The following is a 20,431-nucleotide window of genomic DNA, read 5'->3' as shown; positions in this document are numbered from 1 at the left end:
TTGGATTATAATATCATAATATTTCTGATCACAGGTGTCCATTTTTATGTTTTTTTTTTTTTTTTTGCTTTTATATGAAAATGATTACCGACAGTGTTTGAAACCCAGGACCAAAATAGTCATACATCATATAATTGTGGTGTAGTTTTAGTGAAAGTAAAGGATTCCTCCTCCTGCAGGGGGGCCTTGGAGGATTAGGGGTCCCCAGACCCCATTTTTAGAGCCACAACCATACACAATCATACACAACCATACACAACAACCCAACCCTTCACTTGCGGGTCTGTTTCTGGTTGCAATGCAAAACTTTGCTTTAAATTACTTTACGTTTTTTTTTTTTTTTTTTTTCATTTAAAGATGATAAATAAGCTTTATTCATGTAAGTGATATAACCAGATACAAAAATAATATGAAATAAAATGACTGGTCATATTCGGGGATGTGTGGGAGGGACACGTCTCCAAATGACTGCTTACTGTATCTGACACTATTTGAGCTGTCCTGCTGCAGTAAACAGGTCTATTATCTAATGACGGCCGGTTCTGTTAAAGCCGAGTTCTCTGTTAGACTAGTCATGCAGTACTTAAATCCTTTTTGTGCAACCCACTTTCAGCTCTTCTCATACACAATGTTGTGCTCTCTGATCCTCTCCGTCACTCTACCCACTGACATTATATAACATCAGATCATACCTGAAAAGATTCAAACTAAATATCTGGATTGTTTTTTCATGTATAATTCATACATAAATGATGTTTATTTGTCATTTCTTGCAGAAAATGACCAACTTACCTTGGACTAATTTTTTATTTCATTAAATATTGCACAACTTTTATGGATTCAAAGGAAAATTTATCAAGAAGGAAGAAATAACAACTTCTTAAAAATTATATCCAAGCAGCCATATATGCTTTGGCTCATCTGTTGATGAAAATATCAACAGGGACGTTTTCTGGCATAAAAGTGAAGCAGTTACAGTAATGTTTTTTCAAGCTTTCGCTTTTCTGAATGTGCCAATTCTGCCCCCATGATTTATCGTGAGTGCAGGGAATATTTCTTTCACGACCGTGTGCAAGTTTTCAAAATCCTGGTTCACCGGGATGCCCTGGGAAGAGAGATGCCAGTGAGTGTGTTTTTCTTCAACAAAAAAGGAGAGGATTTTCAGAAATTCTTACAGCATGTGTGACTTACAGCAAAGTCTAACGCTTCCATGGCTGAATCTGGGTTTTCTTGTACAGACTTGAGGATGCTGTAGCATCCAGCATTCAGGATGGGGTTCCTGCCCATCTAGCCAAAGACAAACATTAAAATTACAAGGATATGGATATGGAACAGTTGATACTGTTAATGCTGCTATGAGTTTTAAAAATAGATATTAATACCTTGTCTGTCTCAAAATAAGTCTTCTATTTGGCAGGTTAAAGGATTAGTTCAACATTATAGTGTTAGATGCTGTACGCTGTTGTGTGAATCAACTCTGGAACCAGAGAAGACTTAATTTACTACATTCACTGGAACGATCTGTTTCTGGCCATTTATATGAGTTTATGTGCAGGAGTAACAGATACAGATCTCAAGCCTGTGGCAAGTAACTTCCTGAGTCTTCACTATCAAATACATTGGCGTCGAACTTCCCATAACTACTTCTTTTTTTTTTTTTTGCACTTCAGGATTCAAGCAGATTAAGTAACTGAGAAATGTTGTGTGAAATGTATTCGGCCTAGCGTGTGTTGTCAGGTGGATATAGATCAAACCTTTTCCTTTCTTTCTTTCTTGTTTTTTTTTTTTTTTTTGCATATACAATCAAGCTCCAAAACTATTAAGCAACTATTAAGCAGGTAAGCAACTCAATATCAAACACTCAGGCTGTAACTTAGTTTGGTGTCTTCACTATAATTTTTCTTTTCTTTTCAATCAGTTGAGACGAGCCCCCGAGAAGATTTGTTGTTGAAATTAAAACAAAGCACAGTGATCCATTTATTTACTCAATTTTATCCACTGATGCTTCCCTTTGCTTGTTAGGAAAGAGCCAATCTCTTTCCAACAGCTTACATTCAGGGATTTGATTGTCTTGTTTACTCTGAGGCCCACGGTGAGGTGGATGGCTCCTTCAGGGGGTATTCGGTTGTTACTGTGGCAAGAAACAAAGCAGGAAACAAAGAAATTGTGTGTCGGAGTGTGAGGAAGGCAATCATGAAGTGTGATTTTTTGAAATGGCATCATTCATTCATGGAGCACAATTGTCTGGAAATTTGCGAGGCGAGCTTTATTTTGCTTAAAGTTAAACGAGATGTCATTTGCTCTTGTTCGTGATTTAGGATATAATTACCTGAGGTGAAGCTGCAGCCTCTGTTACTTTAACTCAGTTATGGTAAAACTATCTGATAATCAGATACAGAGATGACAAAAGGCTCATACCTCACATTCAGCTCCTCCAAAGCGTTATTCTCCTTCAAAGCCTGTCCTAAAGCAACGGCTCCCTCTTTACCAAAGCCATTAAATGATAGATCCACTGTTCTGAGGGAATCATTCCCCTGAAAAACAGAAAAGAATATGTGTTCAGTGAAAGGAAATCCTGGAAAATACGCCTGTTCATTTCAAACACTGCAACATGTCAAGTTTCAACATTTTCTCTAACAAAATTAACTGAAGACCAAAGCCAGTGAGAGAGCAGCATAATGAACCGGGACACGAATCACTCAGATCTGCCAGCGATCAGGGTCCTCTTGACCATCCTGGTCACTAAGATATGGAGAGGAAGAAAAATATGCCTGCTATGCTTTCCTGCTGCGTGAAGCTTAATGAACACAAAACCAGAGAGCAGTTTCACCGATGATATCATCTATCAAACTGCATTACTGGACCTTATCATTAAACTCCATGGGAAAATGCAGCATCACCAAAAAAACACCATGACATCACGATAACATCCTGCTATCGAGAAACTCGATTTCTGATCTGAAATTCACTGTCAGTTCACTTTCTGAATGGCTCTTATTAAGTGTCCCATGATTTTTGTGTAATTTTATGTGGGGTAGTTCAACGTGGCATCAAGGCTTCCTCATCCAGTGAAGGGCACGTTAAATCCACACACAACGCCCGGATGATATAAACACTTTTTCATCATCGTGTTGCTAAAAAAAAGGGGGGGTCATGGAGCTCAGCTCCAGCCAGCACCTTTGGGATAAACTGGAACACGGAATTCAAAGCAGACTTTACCGGTCAACTTCACTGTCACACTTCAGTGATGCTGTTGCAGCCTGATTTAAGAGAGTTGATCAATTCAATTTGACACAAGCAATGCTTTTGCTTTTCCTGGATGGATAATGAAGGGCCAAAAGGATCCTGGTCTGATCCTTCACTATATTACGGAGGTCTTGCATGAGTCCAGAAACCAATATAGCGCTCAACCACTGATTTCTAGGTGCATTACCCTGAAGCCGTGGGCTAACATCACAGCCCCTCTCCCTCGAATGCTGTTCCAGGCCAGACTTAGGGATCTCAACCCGGTGTTCTCCGACAGAGCGTCTCCGAGGATTTGCCCTTGGGGAGAAAACATACAACATAAGAAGAAATACTAGCAGTAAGAAAAGAATGTGATATAAATTTTGATTTATGTCTAAAGCATATTCACAATATTTTACATCAACAAAACAACACAAGTACTTTTTGAAATCAATCACACAAACACCCACTTCTGCGCTCTTTACATGCCATTTATCACATCTGCACTGAGATGGTGTGATTATGTGTTTCATGGCATGAGGACCACATAAGCAGAGATCCCGAGGAGACGGATCCGCACATCATCATCTCGCCCACTTTATCACGGGGATAAGACTGCGCACGCTACTCAGCGGTTCATCATCACAGAGAAAGACACTTTAAGTGCGCTTGGCTGAAAAAGCAATAACACCATAGCATGAATGTCAGTGTTTGAGTGGTATACTTTCTCTCATGGACCCACTATATGGAGGAGTGCTCTCAAAGCCCACACGAGGATGTCCTTTGATATTTCAGCGTGGGGAGAAAACAGAATTGAATATGCAGGAATGAAATGTAACAGGCAATGAGCCATGGTGCCCCCCCCCCCCCAGCCCCTCCTGCAGACAGATTTATTTTCAATTACCTACATCAGATGCTCAGAGCAAACCCTGCCGGCCATTCTTCCACAAGGTGCCTGTCAGAAAGCTCATCCGCGTGATAATTGAAAGAGGTTTTAATAAAGGCGAAATGTTCTTGACCTTTGAATGCCACTGTCTGCTGCTGTCTGCTGTCCTGCAACTGCTCGGAGATAAAGCTACATCATCACAGCAAAGCTCTTCCTGCGTTTATGGGAGTGTTACATGAATCTGCAGCCTTTGCAACAACTGATCGTTTCAAAGGGACCTACTCTATTTTCAATTTTCGGAGGACCAGGACTGGAGGAATTGGCATTCACCTGTTCGTAGGCTTTCCACAGCTATTTGTGGTTTTAACACACACACACACACACACACACAAAAGCCCAGACCAGATGAGTAACATTGATTTAGTTTAGTACTAATGTTGATTAAAAGATCAGTTGAAATGTGTTTTTTTTTTTTTTTTATGTAGATGGAGTTTCTTTAAAATGATGTCCAGATGAAATAAAATGGAAGCTGACTTTTTTCTTATCTTATAATGCATGCACTCATATCTGATTTTATATTTTGCGTACTTTTGATCTCGCTTGTTTGGGCTGTGGGCACTTTACTGGAAATTGAGTAAAGTCTTAATCCTGCAGCACATGGTGATATTCCAAACAACTGGGTAATTCCAGTAAGTCTTAAAGATGGACACCTTCCATATGATTATCCACATTCTTTGTTCAGCTGTCCATGTAGCTTTGTCATACTGTGTATCAGCTCTACCTACAGAGGCTGGACTCAATCAGGCCTCTTTTCTTGTATTTTGCTATTTAATGATGTAATTTCTGGGTGAAAAGTTCAGTTATCTGGCACTGGCAACGTACGACAGGCTCACAGAAAAACATCGGTTTACTGCATTTAAACTAAAGCCCGTTCTACCTGCTCGCTCTCCCAGAGCGTTGTGGCTGATGTCCAGGTGCTGCAGCTTGGTGTTGACGACAAGCGCCGGCCCGAGGGCTTCAGCCGACAGGTCTGTGAGGCGGTTTCCTGACAGATTCAGGCTGATCAGGGTGCTGTTCTCCTCAAGCATAGCCGCCATGGCTGTGGCCCCGTAATCCCCAAGATGGTTGTTAGATAGGTCCACCTCTGGGATACATACATACACAGTTCAAAGGTCAAACGTGGTGGACAGAGGGCAGTTGAAATACATCCTGTGACACCATCTGGTAGGGAAACATCCAAAAATGACTCCCACCCCTCGGAAAGGCTCTGGATGTTTAGACATTCTCCCTTATCGCGCGTCAAGGTGCTTCCCTTGGGGAAGAAACATAGAAAATCCAGAACAGTGCAAAAGAGGTTGTACCATTTAATGGTGAACCTTTAATTTAAAGGTCACACTTAGCATTTTAAGCTGCGCTGGGAGCAAGAGTCTTTAGTTCCCCAGTCGGTCCAGAACTTTATACCAGACTGAGATAAATCAGCAGGATGAATCTTATGCACTGTGGCGACCCTTTGGCCTTCTCATCTGATGCCACCAGCAGGTTGGTATTTTTGGATTAATTAGGTCATTGCATTGTTCCCAAATGGGAAATCCAATTAACCAAATCTGACCTCACAGGAAGCCAAATAATCCTGAAGTGTTTATTTTAATGAGAATAGCGTTCAGAGAGTGAACTGAAAACACAACTTTTGTGGGTTTTTTTTTTTTTTTTGTTACTTAGCAATTGATTCTTACTCCTCCTGCTTCTTCCAGTTATTAACCAGCTATCAGTTGTCATATTTCAGTTTATAACCTTTAGCAAAATTCAACTAAGACAGCGGACATGCACGGACAGAAAAGAATAGAATCACCCATAAAAAGCCTGTTACTGACTTTTCACAGCGAGAGGTCTTAACATGAGAAACAAAGAAAATAACCAAAACAAATTAAAGGAACACATTTTTACCATCAATTCACCAAAACTGTACAGTGAATGATTTGTCAGCCCACTTGTAGTATCTCCCCTGTAGGATCTGCCCCCCATGTTGGGAACCGCTATCTCAGCTTATCATATGGCCAGCTCTAAAATGCGATAAAAACATTACTGCTTGCCACCTTTTGTTGTGGTTCCCAGATTATTTGATCTCAGAGCTTTCAGATTTTTCAGTGTTCACTTGAAATCAAACAGAAATTGTCCTCATTGAAATGAATGCCTGGCTAATATTGTAGCATCAGCAAAATGCAGCTTATACTTGTGATTAATTTGTCATTCTGCCTCCTCACAGAATCGGCCTTCCCCTTAAAAACTGAATAGAAAATAATGCCGCACTAAAGAGACTGCGTGACTCACAGGAGTTACCCCCCCCCCACAACATTGGCTCCTGAACTGCACATATGACTGACATTAAAAATTATTAAACAGGGACCTCAGATGTTAAACCGTGTGCTGTGGCATGTAATTGGGGTGAGAGTGGCTCACGAGTGGGAGTGTGAGGTGGCGCTTTTGCAAGAGAACAGTGAGATAAAGTCGGAGGAAGAGGAAGAGAAAATGTGTGCATGCTCGAGTGGCCTGTGAAACCACCTGTAATATAAGAATTTTCCTTTAACATCTTGGCTATAGCAGCTCCACCCATTCCCTCCATCCAATTATCTCGCAGGTTCAGCCTCAGTATTGAAGTGTTGGTTACCAGGGGAACCGCCAGCGCTTTGGTGCCCTGCAAATACACAACAAAGCCTTTTCCTCAAAGTGAAATTCTTCAGCTTGTTCACTGCAGCATGTTTTTTTTTTTCCCTCTCTCATCTGTTTTCCTGTTTAAAAAGTCAGGGTACTGATGCAGGCGGGCAGAGTGAAAGACAGCGAGGAGGGATATTAAACCTGTCTGAGAGAAATGAGGCAGAGGCGGGAGGTGGGTTTTTCAGAACATGAAAATTATAGTTTCCAGAAGAAAACTATCAATGAGGAAAAATTTGAATAAGGAACTTTCTTAACTTTGCATTTCTATGAAATCACAAATGGGATTTATTCGAAATGCAATTCAGTCTGCCTGATTAATGTTACCCAAACCAAAACCTTGTGAAATGGCTTGTTAGAGAGCGGATTTACTTTTTCAACTTTAATTGAAAGCGTTATGGACCAGCGGAAGTCTGATAAGATGTCAAACTGTGACGTTAAACACTCCTGGAAATCCATTTTCACTTGCAGAGGATGTAAACAGTCAGAGATGTACAACTACAGAGCAATTTAACATCGATTACCTGTTAAAATAATGTCCGATTGGTATTGAAGTGTGAGGAAAACGATTCCATTAACTGCTGAAGTGTGCAAAAAAAACAAAAAAAAAACAACAAAAAAACAAAACTGTAGGTTATATTTCTGCATGTAGTCTAACTGAGTGCTCATTACTGTGTAGTAATATGTATATATATAAACTCTGTGGCTCAGAGGCATTGCACTTATCACAGTGCTGCCCAGACTTCCTCCTGATGATCAGTGCGGTCCCCTGGAGGAGAATGTGACTTTGAATTAATGAGTCACTCACTGAACAAAGGTCTGGTCTGGGTCCAATCTTATTGAACATGTCTGCGTTCGCTCCAACTCACATGGACGTTTTAATCACACGAGCTATGGGAGCCAGGATGTTCAAAAAAATTCTGAACCCCCCCCCCCCCCCGCCCAGGTGAACAGTCTCAAGCAATGGATGGAAGTGACTGTAGCTTTTTCATCCCCGGGCTTATTAATATTTTCTTCTCCCCTTTCCCTTCAGAAACAGGAACACCTTCTCCCAAATGCCTTCAACTGGCAGTATCAGATGTTTTTTATCCACTTGGGGGCAGCGGAAACAAACAGTGAACGCAAGATTACTGTGTCATCATCTTTAACTTGGCTGCAGCAACAGTATAAAATTCATTTGGACTGCATGTTCATTTGAAATAGACAAGCAGTTGTTATAGATACTGTAAGAACAAGCCAGAATCACACAAAAATATCTAAATACAACAAGAAAAAAATCTGCTCTAGTCTGCAGCACGTCTGATAATGTTCCTACAGTGATTACAATTACAATTCATGATTAAAGTACCTGAGGCCCAAGCCCATAATGCATCATGGACAGCTCGCTAGCCTTCATTTGCCGCAGGAAGGAGAATGCAGGGACCACCTGAAACATTTTGCACGCCTCCATGTAGCTGGTCTTCCCTGTCGGGTCATACGCCTCCTCAGTACCTGCAACACAAACAAAAGACTGTGGCGTCTGTCTGAGTCCTTCGCCATCAGTAGGCTGCCTCTTTGAAAAAGCAGAGATGTGTCACGTTCCCCTGGAGGATGACCCTTTTGAGTGTGATATTGCAAACTCCGTTGTGACTGATTTGGCCCTGTCTTTGGGGGGGGGGGCTCATTCTTACCAGATGGTTTCCACTCCTAGTGAAAAGGAAGCCTGACATGAGGGCCGAGATGAAGTCATTAAAATGCAGAACAGTGCTCTCCATGTGTGGGTGTGCGTGTTGAGAAGTTTGTTTTGTTTTCTTTCTTTTTTTTGTTTTTTTTTTACTGAAATGCTTTAAAGATGGAGAAGACGGAAAGGCAGCAGGGAAAAGATAAACAGATGGGGTGACAGGAGCGCTTCGCCTTATCAGTGTGTGTTCTGATCAGGATCAAATTAAATCACACTATCAAAATACTTTGTGAGGCTCGTGTCAAGGTTTAGAAAATAATAGGTTTTTTCAAATTAAGAGGGTTGCACATCGTATCCTTTATCAGAAAATCTCATAACTTTCCCACCTAATTTATTTTCTTGTGTCTGTCTAAAAATCAACTTTCTTTATACCTTCCAGCTCCAAATCTGTGTCGTAGTCCTCATCAGAGATTACACGCTCTTTTCCTCCCAGCTCCTCCTGTTCATCCTCCTCCTCCTCCTCTTTCTTTTCTCTCTCTCTTTCACCTCTGTCTAGCACATTCCCATCAGAGCCGAAGCGCTGGTCCTTTGGCCCACGCACGTCGACCTCTGTCCGGCTCGCTCTTAGCTGGATGGAGAGAGTGAGAAAGTGAGACATCGTGACTCGTAGAAGCTGGCTGCTGTTGGCATGCTGGGAGGGGAGATCTGATGGCTGAGTTAAAAACCGATCGCTACAGCACGGATCAGCTCGCCTCCTCGTGTCCTTACAGCCTTTGTAACAACCCATCCCACCTCGCCTTTAACCCCTGTCAGCTGTCTCTGATTCCTTTCATTTGCGGTCCAAAACATATTTACTGTAACATGTCTGAGCGAGCTCCATCATATATCGTTCTGGGTTCTCTAAATAGGCTACTCAGAAATCCCATCAGCTGGCATGTGAGTGATACTGGACAAGATGAAGGACACTGCAGATGAAATGGTCAGGTCAAAGGTGAAGCGCCAACAAAAATAATGATGTGGCAGCTTGTTTTTCATGGCTGGATGATATCTAAGTTAGACTGCGTCTACCTTTTCAGTTTAATACAGAAAAGTTCTGCGTGGCTTCACCTGCCTACCTACTTGCTCGCACTTCCTTTGCTGAGGAGTTTGAAGATTGTGCCGGATTGTCGGCTTCCTACCTCCCCCAGGTGCAGCTTCCCACTTTCGATCTCTGCGTCATCATCTTCTTCCAGCACAGACGGCAGCAGCGTCTCCTTGGCCAACTTCTTACCATGAACCATGACTTTCACACAGACTCAGAGATATTAATACTCAGGATATATATATATATATATACACACACACACATTTGCTGCTCTTATGAGTACATCAGTTTCTAATTTTTGCTTGATTTCTTTCCTTCGTTTTTGGGTCAGAGGAGGAGAAGGAGGTTGTTTGCTTTTGGATCCAACCTGCCTGTAAAATATCTGTGCTGCGACTGAAATCACTGCACTGCATTTGACCTGCAGTCTGTGCAGCCTGTGTTTGTGCAACCTATCCTGCTGAAACAGGGCGGGTCTAAGACTTCGGGCTAATTAGAGACATCACTGACTGACTGCCTACCAATCGGTTTCCTTGTGTAAACTTTGCATTGCTTGTTTTGTTGACAGGTCGCCATGGCGCCGGGAGGCATCTCAGTACTTTGAGTGCCAACTCCCTGAGCCGTGACGACCAACACTTGCTGAGACAGGAAGAGGAGGGGAAGCATCTCGCCCGTTTGCTGCCACTGCTTTGTTTTTGTTTTTCCCCTTCTTTTTCTTTCCCAGGGCGAATACTCTTAACATCTTAAAATCTGACCTTCAAAGTAAAATGCTTTGACCTTAAACAAGCCCTGCTACAGGAATAAACCTTTCCTCCCTAGCTTTAGCACTTCTATAAACAAGAAAAAACAAGCCGAGAAACTGTGTTGACATATTCTGTAAATGTTTCTCTTTATTTGTAAGTAAATGCAAAGTCCTTGCAGCTGATGCATTAAAATGGAATATCCTCAATCAATTACACAACAAAGGTCATTATAGCGGAGGCTGATTGGATCAGAGTTTTTCATTGCAGCAGCAATATGCAAACACAGAAAAACAAAAACAAAATTTCAAAAGAAAGGAAGAGACCCCTCAAGAAAATTTATGAAGCATCCAAAGCCCCCGTGAGAAAAGGCTGGACCTCACAATAGTCTCACTGACTGACACAGTGCTGGTAAACAGATAGAGCGTTTTAGATATTAACAGGAGACAGAAGATCACCATGCATTTATGTAATGCTGCTGTTTTATCCCCATACCGAAAGGATATGAAAGACACCATATTCAACAGGCCTTTTTTTGTCATTTTTTTTAAATCAAGCAGAATCATAGTGCTCATTTACATAATCAAAATACATTCTTAGAAAAGATCAAAGTGGTATTCTTAATATTCTATACTTTGTCTTTGAATATATTTATATATGTATATATATATAAGCTATATATAGAGGCTATGTCGTATCAATCGTTTTCCTGTTGCACATTTAACACCAGACATTTTCTTGACAGCTCTCATCCCAATGAAACTAAATCAGTTCGAACAACTTATACAGCGGAAACATTCATCCAGAGTTAGCAACGGGGGGGAGGAGGGGAGGCAATGGGGCTTGCCCACCACCCCCCTTTTATTTATTTATTTATTTATTTTGCTGGCAGTTAAAACAGTTGGTTCAGAAAAACAAAAAAACAAAGAAAATGTATTCTCAGAAGTTGTTTTTGACGTCACAAGGATCATGCCATCTTTAATTTGAATCGCAGACAAAGAAAGGGAAGGAATGAGACCTAAGAAGCTGATAAGAGAAGCCACAGGTTACCGCAGAGTGCTCCATAAACAGTGACCCCCCCCCCCCACTGCACAAATATATTCAGTTTACAACCCTGACTCAGTGGAAAGCAGCAAATGACCACAGCTGCATCGCTCCGGGTCTCAGAGCCAAGACACTAGTAACAGCACGACTCAAAACTCAAAACCATGCAGGCAGTTTCCTGTCACCAGTTTAAATCTGTAGGCTCGTGCGAGCACTTGAAGTCAGTCATTTTAAAATCTAACCAGTTGGACGAGGCAGCAGCAGACGACATGCAGAAACACACACCTGACCACATGCATCTTTACAGCCACACTTAGGATGATTGACAGGGCACACTTAACGCACACGCGCATGCTGATGCTACTGGGCGAGGTGTCGGGTCACAGTGAAAGAGTGGCGTGTGAGCCACGGGGGTTGTGGAGAGAATAAAAAATAAAAAAAAAAACATCTTGCAGAGACAAAAGAGAGCATGACTTTGCTGCATCTGGGCAGAGAGTTAATGTAAGGCAAGAGGCCGAGGAGTTGGGATGCAAATTTTAAAAAGCTCAGTAGGTGATGAAGTTGACAGCTGTCAGATGTGATCTGTGCAACACTGGGTGTTAAAACTGAATTTTTTTTTTTTTGCCTCCCTCCATTTTTTTTTTCTTTTAAAGAAACAGCTTAACATCCGAGAAGAGAAAAAAAAAATGCCATATTGCAGAGAGGAAGGTGAGATATGAATGACCATGTCATGTTTTGTAAGGTAGACGTAAGCCGGTTTGCTTACAATTTAGAACAATGCTTACAATTTATCTAAATAGAACAATTTCCTACCAGGAAATCTAAAGCTGAATTCACACGCTGTTTTGTATATTTAATCCTTATAAATACGATGCTTATGTGGATAAAGACTGGAAGCAGGTTAGTTTACGTTTTCTTTTCATACAACTTAAAATATTGAACCTGGTTCAACTTTTCTTATAGCACATCATCAAATGTACATGAGTTGTTGTGATCATTTGCCGACATTGTACAATTCTACCGGAGAAGCTGTGCATCTACTCAAACTGGACTTCCTGGATTTTCTCAGCTGCAGCTTTATATTTGCTGTGACAAAAACATGGGAATGGTGTCAATACTCTCAATTAACGCTCAGCAAGTAAGAGAATAAGCACAGTTTCCAAAACAATATGCAGAATAATCATCCATGAATCAATAAAACCTGAGAACCTTGAAGACGTTTGTGTTTCTTAATTGGAGTTTACGTTAACATGCAGAGACAGAGGTTTACATTTCCTCTTCCAGCTTATGCCCTCCCAGCTCCCGTCAAAGCAGCTGTGGGTGGGCATGTTCTGCTGGGACACATGAGATCGTTGTATTGTGATAGAATGGACAGGCCAGTTGGAGGAGAGAGGCTGATGCATTTTGATGGATTGCCAGTGAAGAGCAAGATAATGCGTTCGTTGAGGCTGCGACAGCATCTGTTTTCATTACTCAGGGTGACCTGTCAATCTGACAATGCATCTGCATGCCTGTACATCATTTTCATGTTTCTAACGCATAACTGAAAATGAAACTACAGCTTTGAATGTAACCAAAAAAAAAAACAAAAACAAAACAAAAACCCAACAATAACAGCTCAACAGCCCAAATAGATTTTCAGCCCTAATGCTCCTTAGACACCATACATTTCCTTGCAAATATAAAACCTCAATAAAAGCCTTTTTAGTTTAACAATAACACAGAGTATATTATATTTGTTGAGTATATTCTTGTCTTGGTCATGCATTCACAATGAGGCAGGTCATTACACTAGGTGCACACATTATGAATCAAAATGATCAATTTATAATTTTTGGAAGTATCATCAACAAGCAAAAACAGATTTTCAGAGAACAGAACATTTCCAACTTGTTACAGACAGAACCGCAGAGCCCAACAGAAACATTAAACTGGTATAAAAAGAAGAAGAAACAAACTGTTTTTTTTGTTTGCTTTTTTTTTTTTTTTTTTTTTTTTTTACAGTAGAAAAATTGGCACAGTATTCTTTAACCAGTGTTGCTGTGTCTTCCAGACTGGTTGTTGTCAGTAAGTCCCCCCCGATTCATAGACCTACGAGCAGAAAACCCTGAGAGGGAAAAAGACAGACGGACAGAGAGCAGCACAGACAGAGACATAGAAATAGAGATGTTACAGTCATTACTCATCCAACAAGCAGGGGCTTTGATGGCCTAATGTGAAATTCAAGTGACATCCACACAGGAACCGTCGTCTGTGATGCATTATGTTGGTACTTAATGAGCCACAGTGGCTATGTAGGGCCCTTGTTTTGCTCTCATGGCAAGGGTACATGAAGTGTTTAATCTTGAATATGCACAAATAACGACAGAAACAAAAACAGAAATGGAACAGAGCCACTCGCTCTCGCTCTAATCCTGTTACTTTAGAGGCCCTTATCCACGGGGTTTCCATGGTTACCCACCCTGCTTTCATCTGAAACCGAGGCTGATAACAAATCAGCCTCACCAACAACTACAGGTTGCAGATCGGAGCTGGACTCCTTCTAGTCTCTCTGAAATGGAGCTAATCTTGCTGGTGGAGATAAATCTCAATGGGCTCTGCCAAAACACGTTTTTTTCCTCTGAAATGTGAGCTAACCAGCTGGAGAGATCTGATACAAAAAAGAATAAATAACACATCATACACTCCCACACAGTTCAGCACTGTTGCAGACAAGACAAGTGAATGATCCTGGTTTTATGCATTATGTGTGGACACTAGACATTTTTACGCTGTCTTAAATCCGCCAAAGGGGCAGATTAATAATGGGCCAGTGAAGGAACACTGGAAAATAATACATAAAGGTTTTGTTTAGTATATTTAAGGATTAGGTGGGATAGGTTAAGATATTTAAGAAGGTGAGTCGTCATGCTGGTCAATCAACCTTCACTGATTGATATTGATGACCCCTGCAGGATGATTTGTAATGGCCCTTCAACACCATCAACCAAATCACAGTATCTATTTGTAGGCAGGAGAGAGGCTCAGAGAGCAGGTAACTATAAAATCTATTGTGGAGGTCACCTGTGTTATGGTAAAGCCTAAATGTTAAAACTGCATGCAACATCTCTTATGTTCTATGTGAATATTGCAGTGAAACCTTTATTAACTCTAAGACCTTTGCTCAGTGCTGACATTTTCACAAGAACAGCAGTTACTTCGGTCTAACCCTCTGGTTTCAGATAGACGTTTTTCCATTTTTTCCCCTTCAAGTACAGCTTTCAAATCTTCAATCCACCATTCTTACGAAATTTAAAAGGGATAGCACAGTCAATGAAAATGAAAAAACACTTACTCATCTGAGTCCTTTTTGCTCTCCTCAATGTAGGCGATGGACTCTGAACGAAGCCGGTTGGTGACCTCATAGGTGCGCAGGGTGACACCAAAGATGTCCTCATGGTAGCGATTTTCATCCTAATAAGAACAAAGTGATGAAGGTAGAGAAGTAGTGAGGACAAGAGAGCGATAAGAGGGAAATATGAAAGAAAAGTAAAAGAATACGTAGACAATGTTAATATTAGAGGCAGCATGGAAGGCAAAGTAAAGCGTTCACAGCAGATTACATTACATTACATTAGAGAGCAGTCAGACATGCATGTTAAAAAAAATTATTATTCACACTGCATTCAGATTATCATCCTGTGCATCACCGAGCAAGGTAACGCAGGTGAGTCCACGTCTGTCGTATTCAAAGTTGAATGTTCGCAAGATGTTCCATTGTCATTGTCATGCAATGCTGCACGGCAGGATGGTGAGATTGTTCTTCGTATATTTATACTTTCACTCATTTGCAGATGGACAAATTTGTCTCCACATGCCTGCAGTCATTGCATTTTACACATGAACAGTGGTGAGAAGCATCTCAACACACTGGTGTGTTAATGACGCGTGACACTATATTTAGCCTTTTTACCCTTGAGGTCGAATGAGAATAGTGAGCGGTATTTTTTTAACCTGTTAGTATCAGGAAATACTGACTCAACATGCTTCCTCACACAGACATAGTTGTCTGCTGGGATTAACTGCTCGCTCACTGGCACCTAAATACCGGATATCACCTTTTATTCACTATTCTCACAGCTCATCCAGCACTCAAACTAGTGACCTTCTCTTTGCTGACATTTTAATTTCTCCATGCAGTTTAATGGGGTTTCATCTTGGTGACAATATTCTTGCACGGTTTCTCTCGGCCTTACCCGAAGCTTGCTGATGAAGAAGCCAGCATCCTCCAGGCTCATGCTGCCCTGCTGCTTGATGATCTGCTGGACAGTCTTGAGAACATCTCCGGCCATTGTAACATCCCCACACACATAAATGTGTCCTCCCTCCTCCTTCAGGCACTGGTACACTGACTCTGACAGCTGCTCGCGCAGTACATCCTGTACGTATTTCTGACAGAGAAGCAGAGGAGGAATGATGAGTGTGTATGGAGAAGTCATGTGTGAGGAAAAAAAAAAAGACAACTATGTGAAAAATAGTTGAAGTGCAAACTGTAATCTGAAAGACAGTTGTCCCCGGGGACCAAAGAATGATAGAATTACAAAAATGTCAGTTGCTCCATGAAATTCAATTACTGAACATGACTAAAAACGGAAAAAATACCAGATAAGAGTCAGCAGAAAGTGTCAGAAATATGAACATTAGAGAGCTGAAAAAGCCCAAATGAAAAAAATTATACCTGAAGAAGTGCAGGTGAAAGTCGTAAAGTGGAAACAAATGATGTGAATTTGAATGAGTGCACTCTTTCTGTCCTGTACCATTTTATGCAAAACTTACACAGCAGTCCAACAGAGTGTTGTGACAATGTGACTCATTCACACTTCAGTGCTCGTACCTTTGGTTTGCCGGGTTCTCTGGAATAGGCCGCGTAGAGCTCCCTGAACACTTGTTTGTTCTTGGCCTGGACGGTCTCCTCCTTGTAGATGTGGTCCATCTCAGACTGCCGACAACCAAACACCAGGATCATGGGGCATGACTCAATCCCTTAAAAGGTGAAGAGCAGAGTTATTTTGTGCTGTTGCGAATGGAGATGTAAAAATTGATAGTCTGCTCTCCTAGGTGTTATCTAAATCTCTGACAGAGATTGAATCTCATTTAGTTTCATTACTCAGAAGTGCATATGACAGCATTTTAATTAGGAGACTAAACGAATGCAGTTGTCCTGCATATTCACATAATCAGCCATCAAATTGAAGATCCTGACTAGGTTCCTGTGCCGCAAAGAAAATCCACTACAAAGCCTCTCTATGAGGTGAATAAAATATCTCTTAGGAACAAAGATAAAAAAATAAAAATAAAAACAACCTTTGTGTTCAAGGTCATATAGTCTCTGTTGCCAGAAGCTTCGGAAAGGGGCGATGCCAGTTCCTGGACCAACCAGAATACAAGGTGCTTGGTTGTCTTTGGGAAGTTGGAATGATGGTGCACTACAAGGAAAATATGCAAAAATGAATAACTTTCACATTCAAACACACTAACTCGTACTCTTTTGAATACTTTGATCGGGGAAGTATTGAATAAGTGGGATGTGGGCTGTGACTCAGAGGATAAAGTTTGCCCAATAATCAGAAGGCCTGCTGTTCAACACCCAGTTCCTCCTGTACACATACTGCAAGACGCACTGAGTACCTTGGTCAGTGTCCTTACCATCAGTGTGTATAGCCAACCAGCTTTAGCAAAATACTTGGCATGTTTCCCTTTCATTTAGTGTGAAAACATGTGTCTGACTATTTCTGTTTCCTGGCAATGCCACGAAAAAAATGATAACATCTTACTTAGTGAGCCTTAGATGTGCTGGTCTGCAGATTGTTGTTACCGTTGAACAGAACCTGGCAAGATGTGCAACCATTTCCAATCATTATTCCAAGCTAAGCTGGCCAGCTATTGGTGGTAGCCTCTTATTAACAAGGCAGACATGAGGGCAGTTTCCATCCTCTTATCTAACTCCCAGCAGGGAGTTAAAGCTGCAAAATGTCAGACTTCTCCTTTAACACGGCAAAACATTGATTCAACTGACCTTCTACAAAATTCCTTGGAAAAAACATTGTGATATTTACCTGCGGACAAAACACGGCACCATCTCCCCCTTCTCTATCCTGTTGAGCCACGATGAACACACTCCATGGTGGATAGGTCCCGCTCCATCTGAAAGGGATGATTACTAAACAAACACTTCACCTTTTTCTCTCCCCTCTGTCACCCAGTCTCTTTAAGTGCACAAACTAACAGAAGCAGCATGGCCCACATCACTCTAGACGGAAAACGTTGTGGTTCATCCACAGTCTACACAATCATTGTAAGATGTTTGCATGTTACATTAAATGGGAGAGAAAAAGTGAGTAATTGATAATGTCTGCTTCCTGAGATAAATGCTGCTAATTGCAACTACTGCCTTGTAATGTACAATGCACTGAGAATAACAACAAATTTGAAACCCAAGTATGCAAAGCAGTTTACATACCATCATACTGACTGATCTACCTGCATTGCTGCGTGTCACCTTATGTTTGTGTCCATATCTCTAAATTGAATCTGTTTAAAGATGGAGAATCTTCCCAAGGCGTTTTGAAATCTAAGCTCCTTGTAATTACAGCCGTGGTCTTTGCCCCCTATAAAGCAGACTGGTTTTCAAAGATAACTTCCAATCAATTCTCTTTAAGCCGTCGCAGGGTTTTCAGAGTAGCTGAGTCATTTGACTTTTTGAACCTCTGCAACAACCTTGAAACAGCTGCAGCACTACGCTTTTAATCTACGACAAACTCACCCACAGCACTTTATATACATGCAGGATATGTACTTGTATGTTAACACACTGTTAAATTGTGCTTAGTGGAAACTACAAGGTTTTACTGAAATGTCAAGAACGTGGCCATATAAAATGTCAGAGATAAAGACCCACAAAAACCTAATGGCAGTACTGAATTTCATTCTCCTGGTCAGTGGAAGAGACAGTAACACCTGCAGCTACACCTCCACAGACTCGGGGTCCTTGGAGAAATGTTAACATCTGATGCTTACAGCTTAGTTAGGGCAGTCGTTGAACTAAAAAAAAAAAAAAAAAATCATCAGACCTCTGGCTCGGTAAGACACCACAGCAATGGTGAGGTGTATCTCTCCTGGGTGCAACTCTGGAGATGAGCTGATAGAGTAGTAGCGAGCCTGCAGGAGGGGCAGCTGGGTGAGCAGCAGAGTGGAGGGCATCTGGATGGAGGGGAACTCCTCCAGCACCTCAACCAGCGTCGGATTGTTGTACCACTTCCACTGCTCATACTCCTGCAACCCCTGGGAAGTCAGAGAACAACGTGGACAGCATCAGGTGTTAGATTTTACTGTCTCTTTGGTAAGTTGTTGATTTTTTAATTTATATCTTTTTGTTTTCTTATTAAGTAACTAAAAATAAACAACAGAAAAAGACTAAAAGAAAAGAGGATGGCATCTTCTTTTAGATCTGTGAACACTTATGTCTCGAGACCAGGAGGCAGCCACAAGTGGAGCCATTCACCATCCACTGCCCAACTGTTTGTGTGTGTCATCAGTGACATTTGGAGGGGGAAGAATTTAGAGAAGTACGACCAGGCTTTAAAAAAAAATAAATAAATAAAAAAACTTTGAGGTTTTGAGACTTGCTTTGTTCTCAAGTTGCTAATGAGCTCCACAATGCCCACTATGGAGCCTGGTGTGTCCATGCTGAGCCTGAAGCACAGTCTGAAAAGTCGTTTCATTCTAAAAATGTTCCAATTCTAAAAATGTTAACAGCAAAAAGGACTTTTTGGCACTGGGCTTATCAACCTTGATAAACAGATGGGCTTCTAGGAATTTTTTATTAATGTATTATTAACTATTTTACTTTTTTTTTTTTTTTATGAGTTTGAAAAAGGGAAGATCAATAAGACAGACATGACAAATTGACTGTTCCTAATGCTTATGAGAAGCTCCAGAGGTTTAGAAAAAGGGTGATTCTACTCTGTCGGTTTTTCCAAATTCAGAAGCCATGCCATCCTCTCCTCCTGTTTTGGTGACAATGATACGATGTATGGGCATGAGTCACTGCTTAGCCTCAGCCAGCCTTTTCCACACATTGACAAAAATGGAGAGTGAATTGTGGGAGGCACTGCAAGGGGTAAAGGGTTAGAATGATCAACAGCTTTAATTTGGCGCCAGCTTACTCCTACTGTATGTATTTCCATCAGTGCAAAGTGCATCATATCGGCATTGAGACACAGAAAACCAAATGATGATGAACGTGTTAGTGTCCCTTAAACACGTGGTCATGTTCTTTTTAGAGAATTTAGCTTTTAAAGTGTCCTGATGGGGCGGGGGGGGGGGTCCTGCATACATTTGGTTGTCAAATGGGAACAAGAGGGAGTATATTTTTGGATAAAGCCTACGCAGATATTGCAAATCTCACAAATCTCACAAACCGAGCTACGTGCTCAGTGCAGCAGCACCAGGTCAATAATTCCAAAGGTCAGCGTTAATGATAACACTGAAGAGTAAGTGAATTTACCCTACTGAGGATCTCTAGTTTCTTTTTCTGTTTGTCGTTGGTTGCCAGAGCAGCAAACTGCTGCAGCAGGACGGGGCTTGGTGGGGTGGTGATGTCCAGGAAGTACTGGAAGGCCTGGTAGATGGTGCAGGGAGGGATCCGGGTCTCATTTGTCCAGTTACTGATTACGCCTGTGGGATGGGAGGGTTAAAGTTGAATTCATTCTTGTTTTATAGAAACAGTATGCTCATACAAAAAAAAAAAACAAAACAAAAAACAACATAGATCAATATCTTGCATATCAGTTTTTAAATCGTTTTTTTGTTTTGTTTTTTTTAGCGTGTAGGCAGTTTATAGAAAAAAATAAAGATATTCTCCATTTACAGCCTCCATAGCACCAAAGTGCACCTGCAGTGAGCATTTACTGCTAAAGAGCAAGATGCTCTTCCAAGCAGCAGGTTGAGACTAAATCAGAGCTACGAGGAAGCTGCGTCTTGGATTTGTTGACTGTTTGTTGCCAATGAGAACTCCATTAACAGCTATGTCGACTCCCCCAAGTGAC

The 20,431-nt window shown here is 41.3% G+C and overlaps 2 protein-coding genes across 2 annotated transcripts in view; both read right to left on the bottom strand.

Annotated features, from left to right (window-relative positions):
• Positions 1–389: 389 nt before the first annotated feature.
• lrrc74b (leucine rich repeat containing 74B) lies at positions 390–9,835 on the bottom strand. Its single transcript, XM_029511400.1, has 10 exons — positions 9,659–9,835; positions 8,913–9,108; positions 8,169–8,311; positions 6,671–6,803; positions 5,049–5,255; positions 3,434–3,543; positions 2,419–2,534; positions 2,053–2,131; positions 1,192–1,287; positions 390–1,105 (listed from the first exon to the last, which is right to left on the bottom strand). Exons 1-10 carry the CDS (start codon positions 9,758–9,760, stop codon positions 989–991), a joined length of 1,299 nt encoding a protein of 432 aa, XP_029367260.1. The 5' UTR covers positions 9,761–9,835; the 3' UTR covers positions 390–988.
• A 3,484-nt stretch (positions 9,836–13,319) lies between these two features.
• The window catches only part of nos1 (nitric oxide synthase 1 (neuronal)), a 30,202-nt gene continuing 23,090 nt past the window's right edge, over positions 13,320–20,431 (bottom strand). Inside the window, exons 21-28 of the mRNA XM_029509981.1 lie at positions 19,891–20,060; positions 18,455–18,665; positions 17,441–17,528; positions 16,689–16,810; positions 16,219–16,367; positions 15,581–15,775; positions 14,680–14,798; positions 13,320–13,452 (exon numbers count right to left, since the gene is read on the bottom strand). Of these exons, the coding sequence (XP_029365841.1) occupies positions 13,437–13,452; positions 14,680–14,798; positions 15,581–15,775; positions 16,219–16,367; positions 16,689–16,810; positions 17,441–17,528; positions 18,455–18,665; positions 19,891–20,060 (1,070 nt within the window). The 3' untranslated portion in view covers positions 13,320–13,436. The remainder of the gene's footprint in view (positions 13,453–14,679; positions 14,799–15,580; positions 15,776–16,218; positions 16,368–16,688; positions 16,811–17,440; positions 17,529–18,454; positions 18,666–19,890; positions 20,061–20,431) is intronic.

The sequence above is a fragment of the Echeneis naucrates genome, chromosome 9 (genome assembly GCF_900963305.1).
Source record: "Echeneis naucrates chromosome 9, fEcheNa1.1, whole genome shotgun sequence".
NCBI lineage: Eukaryota > Metazoa > Chordata > Actinopteri > Carangiformes > Echeneidae > Echeneis > Echeneis naucrates.
The sequence above is the reverse complement of the archived record's forward strand: the minus strand, read 5'-3'. Positions and strand labels throughout refer to the sequence as shown.

Excerpts from the sequence above, each read along its gene's own strand:
- lrrc74b (XM_029511400.1), bottom strand. The coding sequence starts at position 9,760 with ATGGTTCATGGTAAGAAGTTGGCCAAGGAGACGCTGCTGCCGTCTGTG. Across the intron at positions 5,256-6,670 it reads GGAAAATTCTTATATTACAG|AGGTGGACCTATCTAACAAC; the intron begins GTGGTTTCACAG and ends TATGTATCCCAG. Across the intron at positions 1,288-2,052 it reads AGACAATCAAATCCCTGAAT|ATGGGCAGGAACCCCATCCT; the intron begins GTAAGCTGTTGG and ends GTCTTTGGCTAG.